Source organism: Hoplias malabaricus, chromosome 15 (genome assembly GCF_029633855.1).
Source record: "Hoplias malabaricus isolate fHopMal1 chromosome 15, fHopMal1.hap1, whole genome shotgun sequence".
Lineage (NCBI taxonomy): Eukaryota > Metazoa > Chordata > Actinopteri > Characiformes > Erythrinidae > Hoplias > Hoplias malabaricus.
Genome location: NC_089814.1, coordinates 16482985 through 16502397, shown reverse-complemented (window position 1 = coordinate 16502397; position 19413 = coordinate 16482985). Strand labels below are relative to the sequence as shown.

The window sequence follows — 19413 nt, the reverse complement described above, 5'->3', positions numbered from 1 at the left end:
TAGAACTTATCTCAAATATTTACCTATTTTAAATACAAGCATGCTAATTATAATAAAGGTAAATGAACTAACATAAAGATATTACATAAATCATTAGAGCTTCTTTGAATCCTCACAGTTTTATGTCCATCACTCAGCTTGGCAATGGTGAGATTTACTGTTTGACATTGTTTGTAAACAGGCAACTTAAAGTATCGGCACAATGGATGTATATCTCAAGATGCCAGTAAGTGTAAAGGATGTAAATATAAAAAATAAACATCCTTCTGCCCCACTATTTTACAGCCAGCATTTAATGAGGAACGCCTTTTGAGAAATTCTATTTCAAGAGTATCTGATCACTTAGGTAACACACCAATTTTGCCACAGAGTCAAACAGAGCAATTCAGTTCACACTCAGAGTCTACGTTACACAATTTTAGGCTTGATTTTTTGGATCTACTATAGCCCATTAGAAGGGTTGGTTGGGAAGATGAAGAGAGCTAGGTCTCTGTTCTTTAAAGAGAGCTAGAGGTAAATATTGCAAAGAAAAACTGCTAATTACTAATACTGTTTTCTTAGCAACCTCTTGTATATGACAAGCCAAAAATAAATAGTTTTGTTCAGTTGTTTTACCCGTCATCTTTCCCCATGAATTTCCCCTTGACCCCTAATAAGCAGTTGTTTATGTTTGTTCTTTTTTCTTGTAGAAAGGCTCAGTCTACAAGATACATTGACAAGTCTTTCAAACATTTTTGAAATATCAGACATTTTAAAACAGTTCCCACAGGATACAGGTGTATTTCCTATCCCAACACATGATATTAGAACTTATCACGGGTGCACAGAGTTAGGTTAAAGCTGGTTCATTTGCTAAATGCAATATTCTCCTGTGATTCCCAAAAGAGTCATCTCTTTGAGCAGGCTTCTTTATTTGAACACTGGGAGTTGACTCACACAGCTTATCTCAAGAGCACAATTTCCATTTTCTATCAAAACGAAGCATTTAAAATATAAGAGTAAAACTACGATGAAATAAACAGCAGTTACATTTCAATAGTTGAAGTTTAATTGCTGGTCATGGTATAGTGTTGCACTTTACAGTTTCCTGATATAGACATTTATGCTTGTCTTTAACATTTTAAAAAATAATAATTATTATGATACATGATGCACAGCCTTAATGAATGTGTTTAACTGGTTTTCTCTTTGTTTTGGCATAACTTTAATGTCTACATTTGTAAATTGTTTTTGATTATGATTACAATAATTTAGATTACAGACTCATTTCGAAGTGATATTAATTATGAAGTGTAGAAGTATACATTTTCTTTGTTTGTTGGAAATAAACCTTTACCCTTCTTTTTTTCTTAGAAACGGATTTTATAGATTTCTTAAGATTTCTGCTTAATTTAAATTTCAAATTCAGTTATCACTGAATACATGACATGTGGCTTTTTGTTTAAAGCGCATTTTTTTTCAAAGTCACATAAAATTTCAGTGAACCAAGCAAGGCACTGTATAGCAAAAAAATGTTACATCCATTCTTCCATACACATTTCATCTAGAAACTCAGAATGGGTTTTGCTGCAGTGTTTTGACGATATTTAAAATTGTTATACTTTAGCTGTTAGAAAATGGCAGTGAAAGTAATTTCATAAGTAACTCAACAGTACACAAGAAAATGTAGAACATGGGCTCGGTGGCAAATGCAAATTATTATTTGACTGTGTGGATGAACTGACACTGCATTTGTCCTAACTAAATGGTTTAACCTTGGTTTTGTTGCAGATGCTCATATCCAGAGCAACATACATTTTAATCGTGTTAAAGATAAATTCTGTGTTTTGGAGTCTTGCACAAGGAAGGACTAATAATAATAATAATAATAATAATAATAATTTGTACTTATATAACGCTTTTCAAGAACCCAAAAATGCATTTGTAATTTGTAATGCACAATGGAAATATAATTATTATTGGTATAGCATTTTGCACCAGGCATTGCTAGGGATATCTGTGTATCACAATAAATCTAATATGAACCTGTGAAAATCTGTGAAAATTACGCTTCTCCTGTAGCAGCTTTAGAAAATACGCAGCAATCCAATACAATCTTTTAAAGGCATTCTCCGATTTGGTTCTTGTGAGACCAGACGACTTGTAAAGAAAGTTCAACAAAACAAATCTAGTCCTCATCGTTGAATAACAGCTGCCGCCTTCTCCCTGTGGTACGTCTGAGGGCGGCGCTGTGAAAACAGCAAGGGTCCTGCATCGCACATGCGCCATGAGTTACGTTTTGGGGAAAAAAAAAATAAAAAGACTGGTAGAAAACAAAGCGACGTCGAGATTCTGTGTTTAAGATTTGAACCTTTTATAGTTTATTTATTTTAGCACTACTTCCCATCAGCAACATTAGTTCGCGAAAATACTACAAAGGCCCTTTTCGCTGGCCTGTAATAAAAGGTAATCTAGAGCCTAAGTTGGTACTTATTTAACTATTGTAAAATGGCGACAGCGGACGAACCGCGATACTACAACGGTGAGTACTTTCGCAGATTTACCATATTTTTTTTTATTTCAGTAGATCCTGATCCATTTCATTGATTTTTTTAATCTTCATGTGTAGCCAGTTTATACGTGAGTGCCGTTTTCCCAGTTATTCGTACCCTAAAGCACAAATGTGACCGTAGTTGTTAGGTGTAACACTAGGTGTTAGCCTAGCTAGCTAGCTAGCTAATTGCTACGTTGCCACTTCGTCGTCCCAGCGTTTAGAAACTGACTTTTAGCGACGGTGATTACATTCTAAGTCCGTTTTTACCCCAGTGCTTATTCTGCTTTAGTTAATTTCTTACTAGAGGTGTTCGGCTGGTTATCTGTGTGTGGTGCGTGAAGTTAAACGTGACTTGTTCACGTTGCTAAGGCAGTTGGTCCCCAAGGGAAAACCCAGATTTTCCAGCTTTAAATGCTTTCATTTTCAGTAGCTTCCAGTTGTGTGAGATTTTTACATAAAGAAAAAACCCACGTGTAAACCAAGTGAGAATTTATTTAGGCTTGTAGTGTAATATTACTAGCTAATTATGCTATATCACCGAATTTAAAACAATGGATTAGGAGCCACCTGTTTTGTCTAAAGATGTTAAGGTGCATTTTGTAGGGCCTATGGTGCATATAGAATTTTTATTATATGTTTTGCTGCTAAACACAATATTAATGTAAAATCATAAACAATTATATCAAACAAGTAAATCAAAACCTCTTAAATTTGGGATTTTAGACCAAAAATAGCATTTTGACATATAAAGACTGAGCTGCTGTCACAATTTGTGACCGATGGAATTTTCTTTCTTTATAACCTAAATCAGTTTGTCCAGAAATTTTACCTATCATGTTGAGCTTGGCCAGTTGGGTCCATTAATGCTACCTTTTTTTTTCAGAACATGATGACCGTGTCAGTGGACCCAAGCATCGCCATAGGAAAGGCAGGGGGCCTTTTAGAGCACCTCTGTACAGTGACCAGATCTCAAGGCCAAGACATCGAGGAGGGAATGGAGGTGGTGGAGGAGCTGGCCCTAGAGCAAGATTTGAGGATGAAGATGGAGATGTATCCATGGCAGATGACACTCATGATGGGGGGCAGCAAAGAAGATTGTGAGAAATTTTCTATTGTGCCTACATTTTACAAACCCCATTTCAAATAAATTTTTATTTGTCACATACCTAGGAAAAGGAACTAATGCATATTCAACATTTATTACTTAAAGTTCAAGTGATTTAATAACACAAAATTATTAATAAACAACAGATTCTCATTATATTAAATAAAAAATGTTGTCTCTACCTTTCTGGAAATAAAGCTTGTGTTAACTGTTTTACTTCTAATTTAAAGTGTAAATATATACAAAAGTGAAGTGTGAATATCAGAAATGTGTACATAACTTAATATTCTGTCCCTGGCTAGTAATCCTTATGGGCGACCACAGAATCGACGTGATGGTCGTAGAGGAGGAAGGGATGGAGGAGGAGGAGGAGGAGATGGTGGAAACCACCGGGGGCGAGGAGGAAGAGGAGGAGGAGGAGGAGGTGGTGGTGGAGACGGAGGTGGAGGTCATAAGGGTTGGTTCAAGATAACTGTGAGTATTTATTTATTTTTTTCCTCTTCACATAATGTCTGCATTAAATGTTCCTCTTCATATCCGTTTTGTATGGTTGCAGTACATTTTGTTTGCACTAAGATTTATTTCTTTTGATTATTCTTACTTCAGATACCCCATGGAAAGAAATATGACAAGCAGTGGCTTCTCCCAGCACTCCAGAGAATCTGCTCAATGCCATTCCATGCTGTACATGTAAGTAAGCTTTGTTTGTATTAACTGTCAGCAATATGTACACTGATCAGCCATAAAATTAAAGACGTGTTCTTGTTTATACATTCACTGTCCATTTTTATCTAGATATTCTGTTCTGATTCCTTTGCAACATGGTTGGCACAGTGAATGTCTTTGGATTTTTAACACGTCATTTGGGATTTTTTTTATCCATGTTTTTATAAACATGGGTATGACGTATTGATGCCAAACATCAATAACAAGTAGCATTACAGTTTCAGGGTTTACATATCTTCTATGTCACAAACTGTTCTGAAAGATCCTGTGGCCATTTGCGCTCCCCATCCTCCACTGGAAAGCCTCCCATTCCACTAATCAGTACCATTCCTCTCTGCTACTTTACTCTCTCTTAAAACTGATTTATGTAAAAATTATATTGCCAGCATTTTCTTCTTCTTCAAAAAGCAGTCCACATTGAAACTAAGCTCATAACTTCACTGTTGGGGGCAAATACATACATACGTAATGTTACAAAAGTTTTTTTTTTAAGGGGGGGGAGGGTATGTCTTTGACAGCTGTACTTACCATGTAGGTGCACTGTAAAAATGTGCATTTTACTATGAAACTGCATACTTTGTTAGCCCTGTTTACCTTGTTCTTCGAGTGGTCACAACCAACAGAAGAAAACCTCAGAGCAGGTATTATTTGGGTGGTGGATCATGTTATAAAAACTCCAGTAGCACTGCGGTGTCTAATCCATTCATACCAGTGTAGCACACATACACATTACCACCAGTGTCAAAGTACAGTGCTCAGATTGATCCACAACTCAAATATTACTTGGTCTTGGGGGGTTTGATGTGACTGATAGTATGCACAGACACAGATGGATTACATTCTGTAATGGTAGAACAACAAACTGAGTATATATGAGAAGCTTATCAACAATGAATGTAGAAATATCAATATATTATAAAACATATGGCTATGTATACCGTGACCCTGAACTGGATAAGTGGTTACAGACAATGAATGAATGGTTATGTAATGTGTCGTCTCACCATTTGCTTCATACTAACAGGTTACTGTTCTCTTTTCTACCACATTTTATATTCTACCCATTATTCATACATAGTCAGTCATATAGTTTACTGTAAGGCTAGTTTGTTTCCAGATCACTTGCAAATATCTTTTTTAATGAGAAGGCAAAATCTATTTTTTGAATTGTAGATGACAGAGATTTTTTTTTTGTAAATCAGAGGCTGTACTTTTTTTTTTTTTTTTTTTTCTTCAGTACCATACAGATGGCAACAGAGCACAATTCTATGTTGATGATAGCACCACAGCAAATGCTTTGCTCAAAGTTTCAAGAAAGATCACAGACAAAGATGGATATAAGGTACTTGAATTGTTATTATTATTATTGTTTCATAAATTAGTATATTATTAAGTCAGAATACTTTTATAAAAGTTAATTAATGCATTAGTTGATTGTGTTCTCATTACAGGGCTAATACCTTAACATGTAAACTAAAGATGTTTCACTTAATTTTTCTCTTTAATATGATCAATTATTTAGGTAACAGTTGTAATGAATCCCTGCCCACCACCCAACTTAATCCAGCAAGACTTGAAGCAAGAAGACCTTGAGCACCTGAAAGTGAGTGAGATTGGAATGCATAAAAACACTAATTTCTAAATAATTTAAACTGGATTAGACATCCGCAGCTTTATTTGTTATTCAGAAGATATATAAAACCCCTTTGAATTGATTATATTAAACCCCACACTTTCCTCCTTTTACAGCAATGCATGTCTAAACGCTTTGATGGCTCTCATCAGGCCCTCGATTTGAACAACATAAGAGTTGATCCAGGTAGGCCTTTTCATAATAGAATTTTATAAAAGTCTATCACATTACAAAATTGGTATAGTATATTACAAATGTACGTGAGTCTAATTTTAGTAGAATTTTTATGTTGTTGATGACAAGTTGCATGCTGTCAGTCTAAGTGGCTGCTTATGTAGCTGCCAGCTAATTATATGACAGGATATGTAAAGAAGACATGAATACATTGTGTATGCAAAATATTTCATTAATACAAGAGCCTGTAAATATTATTCATATTCTGTATTTAGTTGGATGTTATTTTACGGAAGCTTCTGCCATACTCATGTTTAACAGTTGCTCCAAACTATCACATACAGTACCATGCAAAGTGTTGAATGCTTACTAAAACATTATTTACAGGCATCCTGAACTAAATGTTTCTTGATTTGCTTTTTGGCATTTTTATCTGTTTCAGATTTGGTTTCTCAGAATATTGAGGTCACATTGAACAGAAAAAATTCTATGCAAGCAGTTATCAAAATCATTGAAGATAACATCCCTGAGGTACAAAGCTTTTTTATATATATATATATATATATATATATATATATATATATATATATATATATATATATATAAATATATAAATAAAGCGATGATAATGTATATTTAAAAGCATATCTAGGTGTTCATACTATGTACGATTCATACAGAAATCCACACTATTCTAATTTAAGCCCTTTGTCGTTCTGTTGCTACAGCTGGTTTGTTTAAACCTAAGCAATAACAGGTTGTACAAGCTTGATGACCTTGCTGATATTGTCACCAAAGTTCCCAATCTGAAGATTTTGAATCTCTCACACAATGAGGTATGGAGCCAATAGTTAAAAGCTTCAATATTTTTCCTTTCTCTATTTGAGTGTCTTTTAGGCTACATTCACACAGCAGGAAAAATATGTAACACAGATGTGTTGTTTGTGTGGCTGTGTAAACATCAAAAATTGCATTTTATATTGCTATTTTATATCAGATTTGAGCCACTTTTTTTTTTTGTGGTATTTAAATCGGATCCATATCCGGCAGTGCAACTCAGTATGATTGGTATTTAATTTTACTACACTTCATCTGTTGAGATTGGAGCATTTTCATTTATTAAAAATTTAATAATACCCAAAGCATCATTCTTTTGTGCATGTGGATCAGTTTAGGAGCATGTTATGTTCAGACTGATGTTAGATATCAGTCTGATGTCAGGTCACATTATATAGGCAATTTTGAACAGCAGAACAACCAAATCAGATTTGATCACAAAATAAGACTAGGCCACTTTTACCTGCTGTGTAACATAGCGTAATAAAAGTTCACTTTATTTTGTTTTCTGTCCTCTGCAGTTGAAGGTGGTGAGAGAGCTAGACAAATTGAAGGGCCTGAAGCTGGCAGAGTTGTCACTGGAAAGGAACCCCCTGTGTGAAAATTTTAAGGACCAGGCTGAATACATTAGGTTTGTTCTCATTCTGTCTTTTTGTCTGAGTTCATGTGAGAAAGGCTGAGTGCATATTTTGGGTGAGTGTCTGTGTGTGTGCACATTTTTATTCACCTCCCTAGAGGTGAAATAATTCTGTCCAACACAAACACCAATGCTAACATTACACAGAAGGCAGTAAGAGCCTGATTTTAAAAGTAAAAGGAATTGGAGTTAATGTCCCAGTTTCTTCCCTCTCATGGCTCCAGAACTGAAGTGTTAACTCAGGAGTGTCCCAGAACCATTGTTAAAGTTTTTAAAGTGTCTTAGGGCTTCATAATACTTATTTACACAACATTTAAGTAATTCTATAAATGCAAAATTAAGTCTACATATTACAAATTTAAGGCAAGTGCCTCTCTGGGAGAATAGCTTCTTAAATATCTCAAACTTAATTTTTGAGATATTTGTTTTCCTAAACACAATTTTAGCACTAGGATTTAATACGTTTTTATTTTTCTGATATTCTTTAGCTGACTGCAGATTTACATTTAATGTGATATTTCAGTCACCCCCCCCCCTTTTTTATATATATATATATATATATATATATATATATATATATATATATATGATCGTAAGGTAAAGATAAATGAGGTCCCAGTTTAATTTTCTGTGCTCACTTTTCACTTTTCACTTTTTCCAGTTCTCACTGTGTTCAGCAGTGCAGTTGAGCTTGTTGCTTTCTGTACAGTTTACTGCATATAAACATAGTTGTAGTGCCATAGAAAACTTTTAGTTCTTTTGAAGACTCTAATTTGTATCCAAACAATCTGACTTTGTAAGCAGCTAGGAAGCCCTGGACTGCTCAGAAGTTCCAATGACTCGCTACCTTGAATGTAGGGCCTTAGCCCAATATAGTGGAATAACAGAGGATCCTGTCAGAAGAGAATGCAGCCTGAATTGCTCATGTACTCCTCCACTTTGATGATGCCACTTCATTCCTCCCTCCACACCATTAAGCTGGGCTTAAATTTCAGAGTTTGCTGATTGGCCAGTGACGAAGGCTGGTTAGCCAAAGACGGGTAAGATCCCACCTCAAACCAGGGACAACCTAAGGCAGGCACAGCCGCAAAACTGGCCACAGCTCACAAAGTAGACAATCAAAAAAGATGAATGTCTACAGAAGAGAAGAAAAGAAGAGGAGGATGCTGCACATTTCTCTCATTTCCAGGAGAAAAGCTCTTGAGTGTTGGAGGAGAGTGAGCAAGGTTTTAAAACAAGCCTTCAGGCCATGCAGTGCTCAGCAACATTGACCTTAAAAGCCTCACTGTGAGGTTGGTTGCATAATGCAGAAAGAACAACTCCTTGTCAACTGTGTAGAACAACATGAATGTTCAAAAAGAGCAAATTGTTCTCTTTCTGGGCTGTTTCTTAACTGAGGAACATTGGTGAATATAAGCTTTAAGTATCAATGTTTGGAAAATTACAGTAACCAACATTTCAAATTCCAAAAAACATAGGTTAGCATCTAGGTAGGCATCGTTAAAACTGTAGTTTCAATCTCTTACTTGAATGAAAATCCTACCATCTTTAAATTTAATGGTAGGGTCTAAATGTCCTAGGTTTGCACGAGAAACTCTGTTGCCTTTTTGTGGGCTCGTATTTTGTTTGCAATTATGTTATCATTTGCAGTATTCTGTATAGAAACATCAAACATTGCTTTCTTTTCTTATTAACTCTTATTTTTCAAATGTCATCTCCACCTTTTTTCTTTCTTTGCTGGTCTTTTGCTTTTCTCTATAAAACTTAAATTTTCATTTCCATCCCCTGCTTCTAATGACCTCTCTGAACCTGACATATGAATGTTGGGCCTCAGGAAAACATTATAAAATATTTGTCCAATATATTGTGCAGTATAGGTCTTATTACATAAAGCTTCCACACTGCAAACATTTGGTTGGTAGTGTGAGATACAATAGACCATAATTAATCAACTCTTAAGTGAATATAGTTTATATATTTTTGTCCAAGTTGAACTGCAAGTATCCAACACGGCAAATAATACTATTGTTGTACCAATGCTTGCCAAAGGCAGCAGTTTACAGTGACCTGAAATGATCATGTAGTAATGGCATGCCAAACTGAGCTCACCACGGCCCCAGAGTCCAGTCCAATCCTTATGTGCCTGAAAGTACTGACTGAGTCTTGCTGGTGTGAGTGTTCACATACAACCACCAACACTGCCCCACACACTCCCTTTCCCCTCACCCCTACCCCTCAGAGCCTGCGTGTGTCAGTGTGTTTCATCATGTAGTGGGGCCAGTGGTGAGTATTGTGAAGGGGTAAGTACCAAATTCTTGTCAGATGTTTGTATTATTTCAAAATTCCTACTGTTTCAAAAAATAATTATGTTCAGCGATGGTAAGTTTATAAATCTTCAGGTAAAGACCATTTGACATTGATAAGCACCTGAGCTTTAACTGGGAATCATCATTTTTTTAATGTAAAACTGAATTTAATTTTATAGACCAGACTTGATGTTCAAGAGGTGAATGTAATGGGGTTCATAAGGTTGTGTTTGGGAAGTGGGAGAGTTGCTGCTCTCTAGTGTTCTGTGTTCATAACTGACATTTTCTTTTCTTTCCTTCTGTCTTTTGTAATTGTTGGACAGTGCCGTACGGGAGAGGTTTCCCAGACTGCTCAAATTGGTATGCCCTATACGTCTCTATTCATCAGAATACATCTAATATATTTGTGCTTGCAAAAGTGCTCATCTTTCTATTGTTTCACTTCATCTCTTCATCTCAGGACGGACATGCTCTTCCTCCCCCCATTGGCTTTGACCTGGAGGTTGGTCCACCGGTTTTACCCCAATGCAAGGTAATGACTGACTACACACTATGTTCAGCGTCTTTTTTATGTTCAATGCATGATTTCTAATCTTTTGTAATGTTTTTTTACAACCCAGCCAAGTTACTTTGGCTCTGAAGATCTCAAAAGCCTCATCCCTTGCTTCTTGCAGCAGTAAGTTTCTTTCATTTATGTCTGTATTCTAGGTATAAATTTAAATGCAGTAGTGACTGAAGCTTTTTTTTAATACATTGTCTTGTCTCACCCAGATATTACACTATATACGACTCAGCGGACAGACAGCCACTGCTTGATGCCTATCACGATGGAGCGACTTTCTCACTCATCACGCCCTTCTCCATGCAGAACCCTTCAAAGTACAGTGCACTTGTTACTCTACCTATGAATAATCCATTCAACTACACCAGAGGTCTTAAAATCCAGCCCTTGGATTCAGGTTCCAAACTGTGATTTTGATATGAGGTGGTATGACACTAGAGCTGCAACTGCTAATGTACCTGATTAGCCCCATATAATGTCATACTGGCAAACCATTTTAAAATTCTCGGCTAGTGCCTAAATCTAAGCTCTGGGTTTGAAGACTCCTGAAATAAACTATACCCGTCCTAAATATTTGTATCCCTTGCTGTTAACTGCCGGTTTTAATCACAATAATTTACTATATTTAAACATTTCTTTCTCTTTTATATTGTAGATGCAGTTTGGGAGAGTATCAGAAGGACAGTCGCAACATAAAACGAGTCAGAGATTCAAGTAAGTTGTCTGCAGATACTGCAGAGATATTCTGAAATAAATCATTTGTTATTGGATCACAGTGTTTTTGGCCTTTACAGTCATTTTAAATACTCTGAAGCTTATTACTGAGTAAATCTGTAATTGTACAGCATTTCTAAACAAAATCCTATTACTCTGTCCCTTCAGCTACACGGTTTCGCTTACTGAAGCACACACGATTGAATGTGGTTGCATTTCTAAATGAGCTTCCCAAGACACAACATGACATTGCCTCTTTTAATGTTGATGTGAACACCTATACTGTGAGTAAATTTTACTGTATTAAAGACATAGAAAGTCACCAGTGTTAATTTCACCTAATGATTCACATTTACTTTCTCTGCCGTAGAGCACACTATTGTCATTCACGGTCAGTGGAGTTTTCAAAGAAGGTGGGTGTTTTTTAAGTAATTAACATGGACTCTATTGTAGTCTATTTTGTGTATTCATGTATGACATCTGAGTCTTTCTTTCCTCAAGTTGATGGTAAATCTCGAGACTCATACCGAGCGTTCTCACGAGTGTTCATTGCAGTGTCTCCTGGAAATGGAACGTAAGGCACTTCTATTGTGTTTTTGATATGAAGATGTTTATATTATTTGAAGGCAAGAACTAAATATGACCTTGGCTTGTGCTGTTACTGATGCAAACCATGTCCTTTGTCCTTAGCCTTTGTATTGTGAATGATGAGATGTTTATCCGGAATGCCACAACGGAGGAGATTCGGCGAGCGTTTGTTGCACCAGCCCCAACGCCCTCCAGCAGCCCTGTGCCAACGCTGTCTGCAACACAACAGGAAATGCTCTCTGCTTTTTCCCTAAAGTCTGGCATGAACCTGGAATGGTCTCAGAAGTAAGTGTAGGTGGTGCTTAACCAACACAGCCAGGAATAGGGCCCAGATGTACAGTAGGGTTCACTTAATTTCATGTTATTTTATAAATCTGACAATACCACAGTGTCAGTAATGCACAGTACAGAGTAGTGGTTTTTTTGTGGAGCATTTTGTTAAAATTGTGAATGAGTTACAAACAGTTCACTGTGACGGTTTGCCTTTAATGAAACTCCCAGGATCATAAGGGGAGTATATGGCAATTATCTTCATGAAGCATTACACAAAGACAATACTTCATCAGTTCTTTGTGGAACTTCTAACAAGTTATCTGGGCCCAAACTAATCTCAGATGGTCTTATACACAGTAGGAACATGTGCTGTGGTCAGAGGGGTCCATTTATTTCAGCTTGTTTCATGAAAAACATGCCTCATGTTTTCTGTGCTTATGAAAAGTGATCATTCAGATCTTTCAAGTCAGAATGAGCAAAAATTCAACTTGGAATAATTTAACAATTATTATCTTCAGTTCTCAAATGAGTCATTATAGAATACAGTGTGAAATCAGTGGAAGTCTTTGTGCTTTTGTCAGTTAAAGAAACTTTCTAGAGAATCTTAAGATCACAGATTCATGATTTTAATTAATTTTACTGGATAAGAGTTTGTATGCTTTAAAGAAAGTGTTGAACAAAACATGAATTTGAAGCATGTATATTTATCAGTGTGTGGTGCAAACGATTACAATTCCAAATTTTATCAGTGAACGATTTTCTTGTTACTGCAGGTGTCTCCAAGACAATGATTGGGATTTTGACAGAGCTGCCCAGATCTTCACAGAACTTAAGGTATTTTCAAGTTCACTTTGTGTATTTGCCAAGGTCTTGTAAACTTGTTCTGCTTTACTAATTTTTTTTTTCTCCCCTCTCCACAAGGTCCAAGGGAAGATCCCAGATGTTGCTTTCATAAAGTCCTAAGTTTTTTTTTTTTTTTTTTTTTTTTTTTAATGTTTTGTGAGCTTAAGAACATTGCTTTGACTTAGCTTATGTAATTATTAAACTACAGATTGAATTATATTTGGTGCTGTTTTTCCTCTTGAACCATTTATTAATTATATGCATTGTACATTTGTTTGTGATTAGCTACTTAATTAAAAATGTAAAAATGAAAATCATGCATTAAGTCATAATGTAAACACTTCATTTTGACTCAATCCTTTCTCAAAATCTGTTCTAACAGATACCAAACTATATTTATGATAATGTTGCATGGCAAATCCACAGAAGTGTCAGAAGGGTTTATCTTTATTGAAAGTGTTTTACAGTGCAGTTTTCATTAGGTTTGTGCGTTTTATCTAAATTTACTACCCAATGGCAAAAACCACGTAATCATCACACTTAGACTATTTTTACTCAATAGCAAAATAAACAAATTACAGATATAACTCAAGTCTCTTGTCTAATGGAACATTCTGGCTTCATGAAACTTGCCTTAAACAAATTACCTTATTTGATTGTTATATGGTTATAGATTTTTAATACCTGCAATTGGGTGCTAGGCAGGAACATGCACAGTGCTGATCCATTGTAGCCAACTGATTAAAGATTATAAAACTGTTTTAAGAAGAAGTCTTAATCTCTATAGAAAATATGTAAAATTTTTAAATATGGGTACACGACAAAGCATAATTCCACAAAGTCTGAGGAGGTACAGCAAAGTTACTTTTTTGAATCCAAAATCCTGAACATTTTGGAAAATAAGCCATTAATTCAAATAAATTCATATAATTTGTTTCATGAAGCCAGTGTGTTCAGCTCTGATATATTTCTGATTTTTAGCCTGGATTTTACATTGTGTGCTTGGACTGAAATTTAGTATATTCCTATATAAGCCCTTTAAGAACTCTTAAAAAGAGCCAAATATCCTGAACCATTCTCTGAACTAACTGAGATTGTCTTAACGCAGTGTTACTTAATGCTTATTGCTGTAATTGCTTATAAGCTTTGAGTGCATTACTACTTAAATGGCTTTTCTGAACTAGAAATACAGATAAGGAATGTTGTAACAGTTTAAACTAAGGGTTAGTGTATATTCGAGGGTCTGCTTTAGACCAATTCAGAGAGAATATTGGATGCTAAGCTGCAGGTGAGGCCAGTGCCATCGGGCTCCACATTGAGTTTCTTCACCACACCATCCTCAACCAGCATGGCATATCTGTACAAAGGAGAGCAATGCTGCATGAAGTAGGAGCTTAACAGGAAGTACTACAACATTTTACAAACTTAAGTATTGGGAATTTAAGAACCTTAGCGTTTCACTTTCACCTGTAGACACGTTAAGATTATCTCACACATTTAGTCAACAACAAACACTGACCCATGAAAAAGAGATTCTCACCTCTTTGATCTCTTGTTACCCAACACCTGAATGAGTTCTTCTTTTTCCAGAAACAGATCAACTGCCTGAAATGTGTAGGCTCTTGTTACAACTTGCCAATGCACATTGTGGTATACTGTTCTGTTGTAGAAGTTATTGTTTATACACAGGAAACTCCAAAAGCTTTTTGCTCAACTGTTTAATGAGAACTGGAGGTTGTGGAAACGTTAATCTCATGGAGTCTTACCGCAGTGAATGCTCCAGTGGGATCTGCCAGCATTCGCACCTGTGATGAAATTGGAATATTTAAAAAATATATAAATAAAAGGAGGCGCACCAACAACAAGTTGCCAGCTTGCTAATACTTTTACCTTATACTTCTTGCACTCATTGGCTCTGTCAACATGTATAACTATTTTATAGCGGCAAGGTGCAGATTTTTTTTTAAATTAATAATTGTAGCCCATATACCCCTAGTGAATGGTAGACCATTCACAACAGTGCTCCCAGCAAAGGATGTTAGTGCTGTGACCGTACAAGTGTGGAACAGCAATGCTGTTTTTAAACATTGAACCCTTACTCTGTAATATAACTAACATGACTGTACACTTTTATACAGGTTATACTGATAATCTTTTAAGTGCTCAAGTGATGCACAGGCAGTTTATTTGCAACATAAGACTTCATATTTACTCGCACCTTGCAAGCTTCTGAAAGTAACAAAAGAGGAAATTCTACAAGGAAAAGAAGGGCTTCCTACAAGGAAATCATTTGCTAAAAAGTATGACAGTGCAGTTACCTAACCAACTGACAACTGAACAATTGCTGTGAAACCTGTCAAGTGTCTCACGTTAGTCCACTGTCTTATTTCCTTATGAGCAGATACTTGTTTCTTTACAAGACATTGACAGTAAAAACATAATTGCACTCTGCTAAATAATTAAGAATGCCTCTGGAAAAAACTGAACCAGGATTTTAAACTTGAGAATAATATTTCCAGGGTTTAAAACATGAGTTCTTAGCTCACCTTACCACCTGTGCCATGTTCCTTGCCCCATGCAGCCATGACAAAAGCGTCGTTCACAGAGATGCAAACCACTTCCTGCACACCTTTACTGTGCAGCTTATCTGCCTCCTCCACAAACCCTGGTAGATGAGTCTAAATCAAAGACACAAGGTCATGTCAATGACCAAAGAGTAAATGCAAACCAAACCTTACAGCCTACGACACTGCTATGTTAGCACATTAGGTTTCTAAAGTAATAAACACTGTTCAAAAGTCTGTAAACATATTTATAAATAGTTTTTAATTCACTCCCTAGAGGCCCAGCACTGGACCTATCATCTCGAGATCCTTGGTTTGTTCCCTGGTGGTGTCGGCCCTCTGAGGCTAGAATACAGAAGTATAGTAAATACAACTTAAACAACGTCAATCAAGCTCATCCTGCACTTACTGACTGTAGAGTTTCTCCAGAGAATGGAGTCCCACTATTCCACAGCCCAATTCTCTAGGACTTGTATCTAAGAGATATATAACCTTATTCAGATGGAATGGTGCCCTCATGTGCAGCTGCTCCAGAACTTACCTTTTCTGTGGAGGTGTGTGTGTGTGTGTTTCCTACCAGTGTTGGATAGGTATACTAGCTTTAATATCATGTGAAGTCTGAGCAATAAAGCAGAGAACCTGAATATTTTATACCCAAGAGAAAATTGTGTTATCTGATGCGAGGCGTGTCCTGGTGATACTGGAATAGTTACCTTAGAGCATCCAGGAGTAAAAGCCCCTGGCACTGCAAAAAGAACTCCCTTTTTGCCCTTGAAGACTTGGTCCATGGATACTTTCTGGTCTGGGCTTCCCTCCTGGACCTCCACGGCTGGGAGACTCTCTCCAACCTAACACAGAAAACATGGTCATCTCTACAAACTGAGAACCCTTAACTTCAGGGGAAAAACGCTCAGACGAGAGTCATCTTTCCAGGCTAAAATGCTGTGAAAGCACATGCGTCTTAACCATAACAGAGACATCGGATGTCCACTACTGTAGACATATTTATTTTAAATGTGGTCTATTTATTACACCAAAACTAGCACGTTCGACTAAAAATAATTGAATAAGACGTATGTAGGTCACAGGTATGGCAGGATTAACAGTCCACACAAATGAAACCATCATTCTGCATTCAATAAAACTGTAACAAACGTCATTTGTGTGCTGCGCTGTCTCCATAAAACATTTTGAAATATTAAAGCGCGACAAATGCGTTACACACACAGCATTGCTAGGGTCTTTGCGTCTATCAGCGAACAGTCAAAACTGGAATAAACAGGCACTTTAATAACGACGACCTGACCAAGAAACCACGGATATTTTATGGTGTATTTTAAGAGTTCCTCCTACCTTGATGGGCATGTTCGCAGTGAGTGTGGAGTGAAGTAGTCTAATACAACTGACTGCTTGGCTTCTTCTGAGTAAAGATATACTACCGATCATCTCCCTTTATATTACCAGTAAACAATACACCGGAACAATATGACACTACCAGAACAGCCAATCAGATCGCCAGATAAGCAGTCAACCCGACAACCACAACAGCCAGATAATCGAAAAAACAGTCAACCTGACAACTAGAGCAACAGCCAATCAAATCATATACAGTTAACCTAACAACCAGAACAAAAGTCAATCAAATCATCAGATAAACAGTGAACCTGGCAACCAGAGCAATAACCAATCAGAGCATCAGATAAGCAGTCAACCTGACAACCAGAACAACCAATCAGATCGTCAGATCAGATAAGCAGTCAACCCGACAACCAGAACAACCAATCAGATCGCCAGATAAGCAGTCAACCCGACAACCACAACAGCCAGATAATCGAAAAAACAGTCAACCTGACAACTAGAGCAACAGCCAATCAGATCATATACAGTTAACCTAACAACCAGAACAAAAGTCAATCAAATCATCAGATAAACAGTGAACCTGGCAACCAGAGCAATAACCAATCAGATCGCCAGATAAGCAGTCAACCTGACAACCAGAACAACCAATCAGATCGTCAGATAAGCAGTCAACCTGACAACCACAACAGCCAGATAATAAAAAAAAAAAACAGTCAACCTGACAACTAGAGCAATAGCCAAACGATCATCAGATAAACAGTGAACCAACAGCCGGTCAGATGACAAACTTGACAACTTGACAAAGTAGAACAACAGCCAATTAGATCCTCAGTGGAATTTGTAGTTGTAGAAAATAGTGTATCAGTAACTTTGAAGTCATAGAGAAAATCACTTTAATAGTTACAAACGTTTCCTCCCTAAAAAAAAACAAATTTTTAAATTCAAGTTGCAGTGGTGAATATGGGGCAAAACACATTTACACACTTGTATCAGAAAATGTAAAGGCATAGAAAAGATTTGCATATTTGCTAATCTGTATGTTAATGTGTAAAATAATGTGTAAAATATTTTCTCCCATATACTTTGATCATATTTCAGTTTTCATGGCTATTTGTCTTGTCTTATTTGTTTTTGAAATCCTTTGCACGTTCTTTAAACCCCCCCGAACAAACCTAACTATTTTATTATTACAGCCACTTGTCAATGCATTAACCTCTAGCCTTTTGCTGTACAATAAACATGCTAAAACCCTTAGCACCTGATTATCCTGATTAGGTCCCTATGTATACTGACCCTGTGACGATGTAGCTTTACAAGCTGATAGAATATGCTTCTTCAGCATGCCAACCCCTGTACATAATACACAACTAGGGTCTTCACCTACCCACTGTCCAAGATTTTGGAAGGACGTCATAAGTTGCTCCCAGCAAAAACTTAATATGACTTGCTTCCATCGCCCAGAACTCTTGCCAGAAAATCCTCCACTTCTTTGATTTTCCCATCAAAGCCACTTGCCTTGTTTTGCTTGTGACGCAGCTGTTTTGCACCTTGCCTCCTCTTCCTGCTCGCAAATAAAACTAGTCATCATTAGTCATTATGCCTTCTCTCTGGTGAAGTGGCCTTCCACATTGTACTTGGCCAGTTACATCCCTTAGCTCTACATCTCCTTAGCTCCTGGCTACCTGCATGGCCACTTTCGGATTCCAATTCCTTCCTGTTTTTGTGACTGGCGCTGCTGCTATTATCACTGCATCTTTCAGTCCTGACAAAATAATTTCACTCACCTTTGAACATTCAAATTCCTCAACTAAACTTGGGAGTGGTAACTCCAGTACCTCTCTCCTATACCATGCTATGCTACTTAAACACTGCGGCACCCCTAGACACTTTCTTATGGCCTTGTTCCTAACCCTTTCCATCCTCTTTACTTCTGTGATTGAAATATCATTAATTATCAATGGCCACCTAATATGAGGCAGTAAGCCAAACTGCAGACACCACAATTTCAACTTCCTGATTTCTGATGGAACACTGAGTTGCGTAAATAGTGCCCTAAAACATAAAGAGAGACCTGCACTAGTCAAAAGGCCAGATAGTCAGCCAAATGTCAAATGGGCACAAAAAACCTCCATTAAAATAGCAAGATAATAAACTGCAAATAAGCTTAGCATTTAAAAAGGTAAAATACCAAATAGTAATTGTGTCTTGATTAATGATCCACCCCTCCATCCCTGCTGCGCCATCGTGCCGCACACCAATGTTACAAAGTCTCCTAATGTACAGGATGGGAGTATTACCATTTACCTGATGATGACCTCACTAGTGGATTAGCAAAAAACAAACTAACAATAATATGTCACTACATGTCCAGAAATTTGTGGATACCAGTTTATCCAACATTTTCCCCCTGAAATTAAATACATAGGCTTTACTGTCCTGGGAAGGCTTTACATTGCTTATTGGAACTTTGCTGAGAGGACATGTTGTCATTCAGCTACATAAGTGAGAACAACTGATATCACATGATTAGCTATAGATCACAACTCCACTCACGCTTAT

At 36.8% G+C, this 19413-nt stretch overlaps 2 protein-coding genes across 2 annotated transcripts; one reads left to right on the top strand and one right to left on the bottom strand.

Moving 5' to 3' along the window:
* The first annotated feature begins 2262 nt into the window (after positions 1 to 2262).
* Positions 2263 to 13202, top strand: nxf1b (nuclear RNA export factor 1b). The gene is made up of 21 exons (XM_066645590.1): positions 2263 to 2521; positions 3417 to 3630; positions 3941 to 4112; positions 4245 to 4328; positions 5602 to 5706; positions 5887 to 5967; positions 6114 to 6183; positions 6614 to 6702; positions 6900 to 7007; positions 7530 to 7639; positions 10275 to 10311; positions 10412 to 10483; positions 10572 to 10627; positions 10723 to 10830; positions 11169 to 11227; positions 11396 to 11511; positions 11598 to 11640; positions 11729 to 11801; positions 11918 to 12100; positions 12862 to 12922; positions 13010 to 13202. The coding sequence occupies exons 1-21, from the start codon at positions 2488 to 2490 to the stop codon at positions 13049 to 13051; spliced, it is 1917 nt and encodes a 638-aa protein (XP_066501687.1). The 5' UTR covers positions 2263 to 2487; the 3' UTR covers positions 13052 to 13202.
* On the bottom strand, positions 13053 to 17128 carry prdx5 (peroxiredoxin 5). The gene is made up of 6 exons (XM_066645591.1): positions 16849 to 17128; positions 16209 to 16343; positions 15478 to 15609; positions 14698 to 14736; positions 14472 to 14536; positions 13053 to 14288 (listed from the first exon to the last, which is right to left on the bottom strand). Exons 1-6 carry the CDS (start codon positions 16939 to 16941, stop codon positions 14180 to 14182), a joined length of 573 nt encoding a protein of 190 aa, XP_066501688.1. The 5' UTR covers positions 16942 to 17128; the 3' UTR covers positions 13053 to 14179.
* Between the last annotated feature and the right edge of the window lie 2285 nt (positions 17129 to 19413).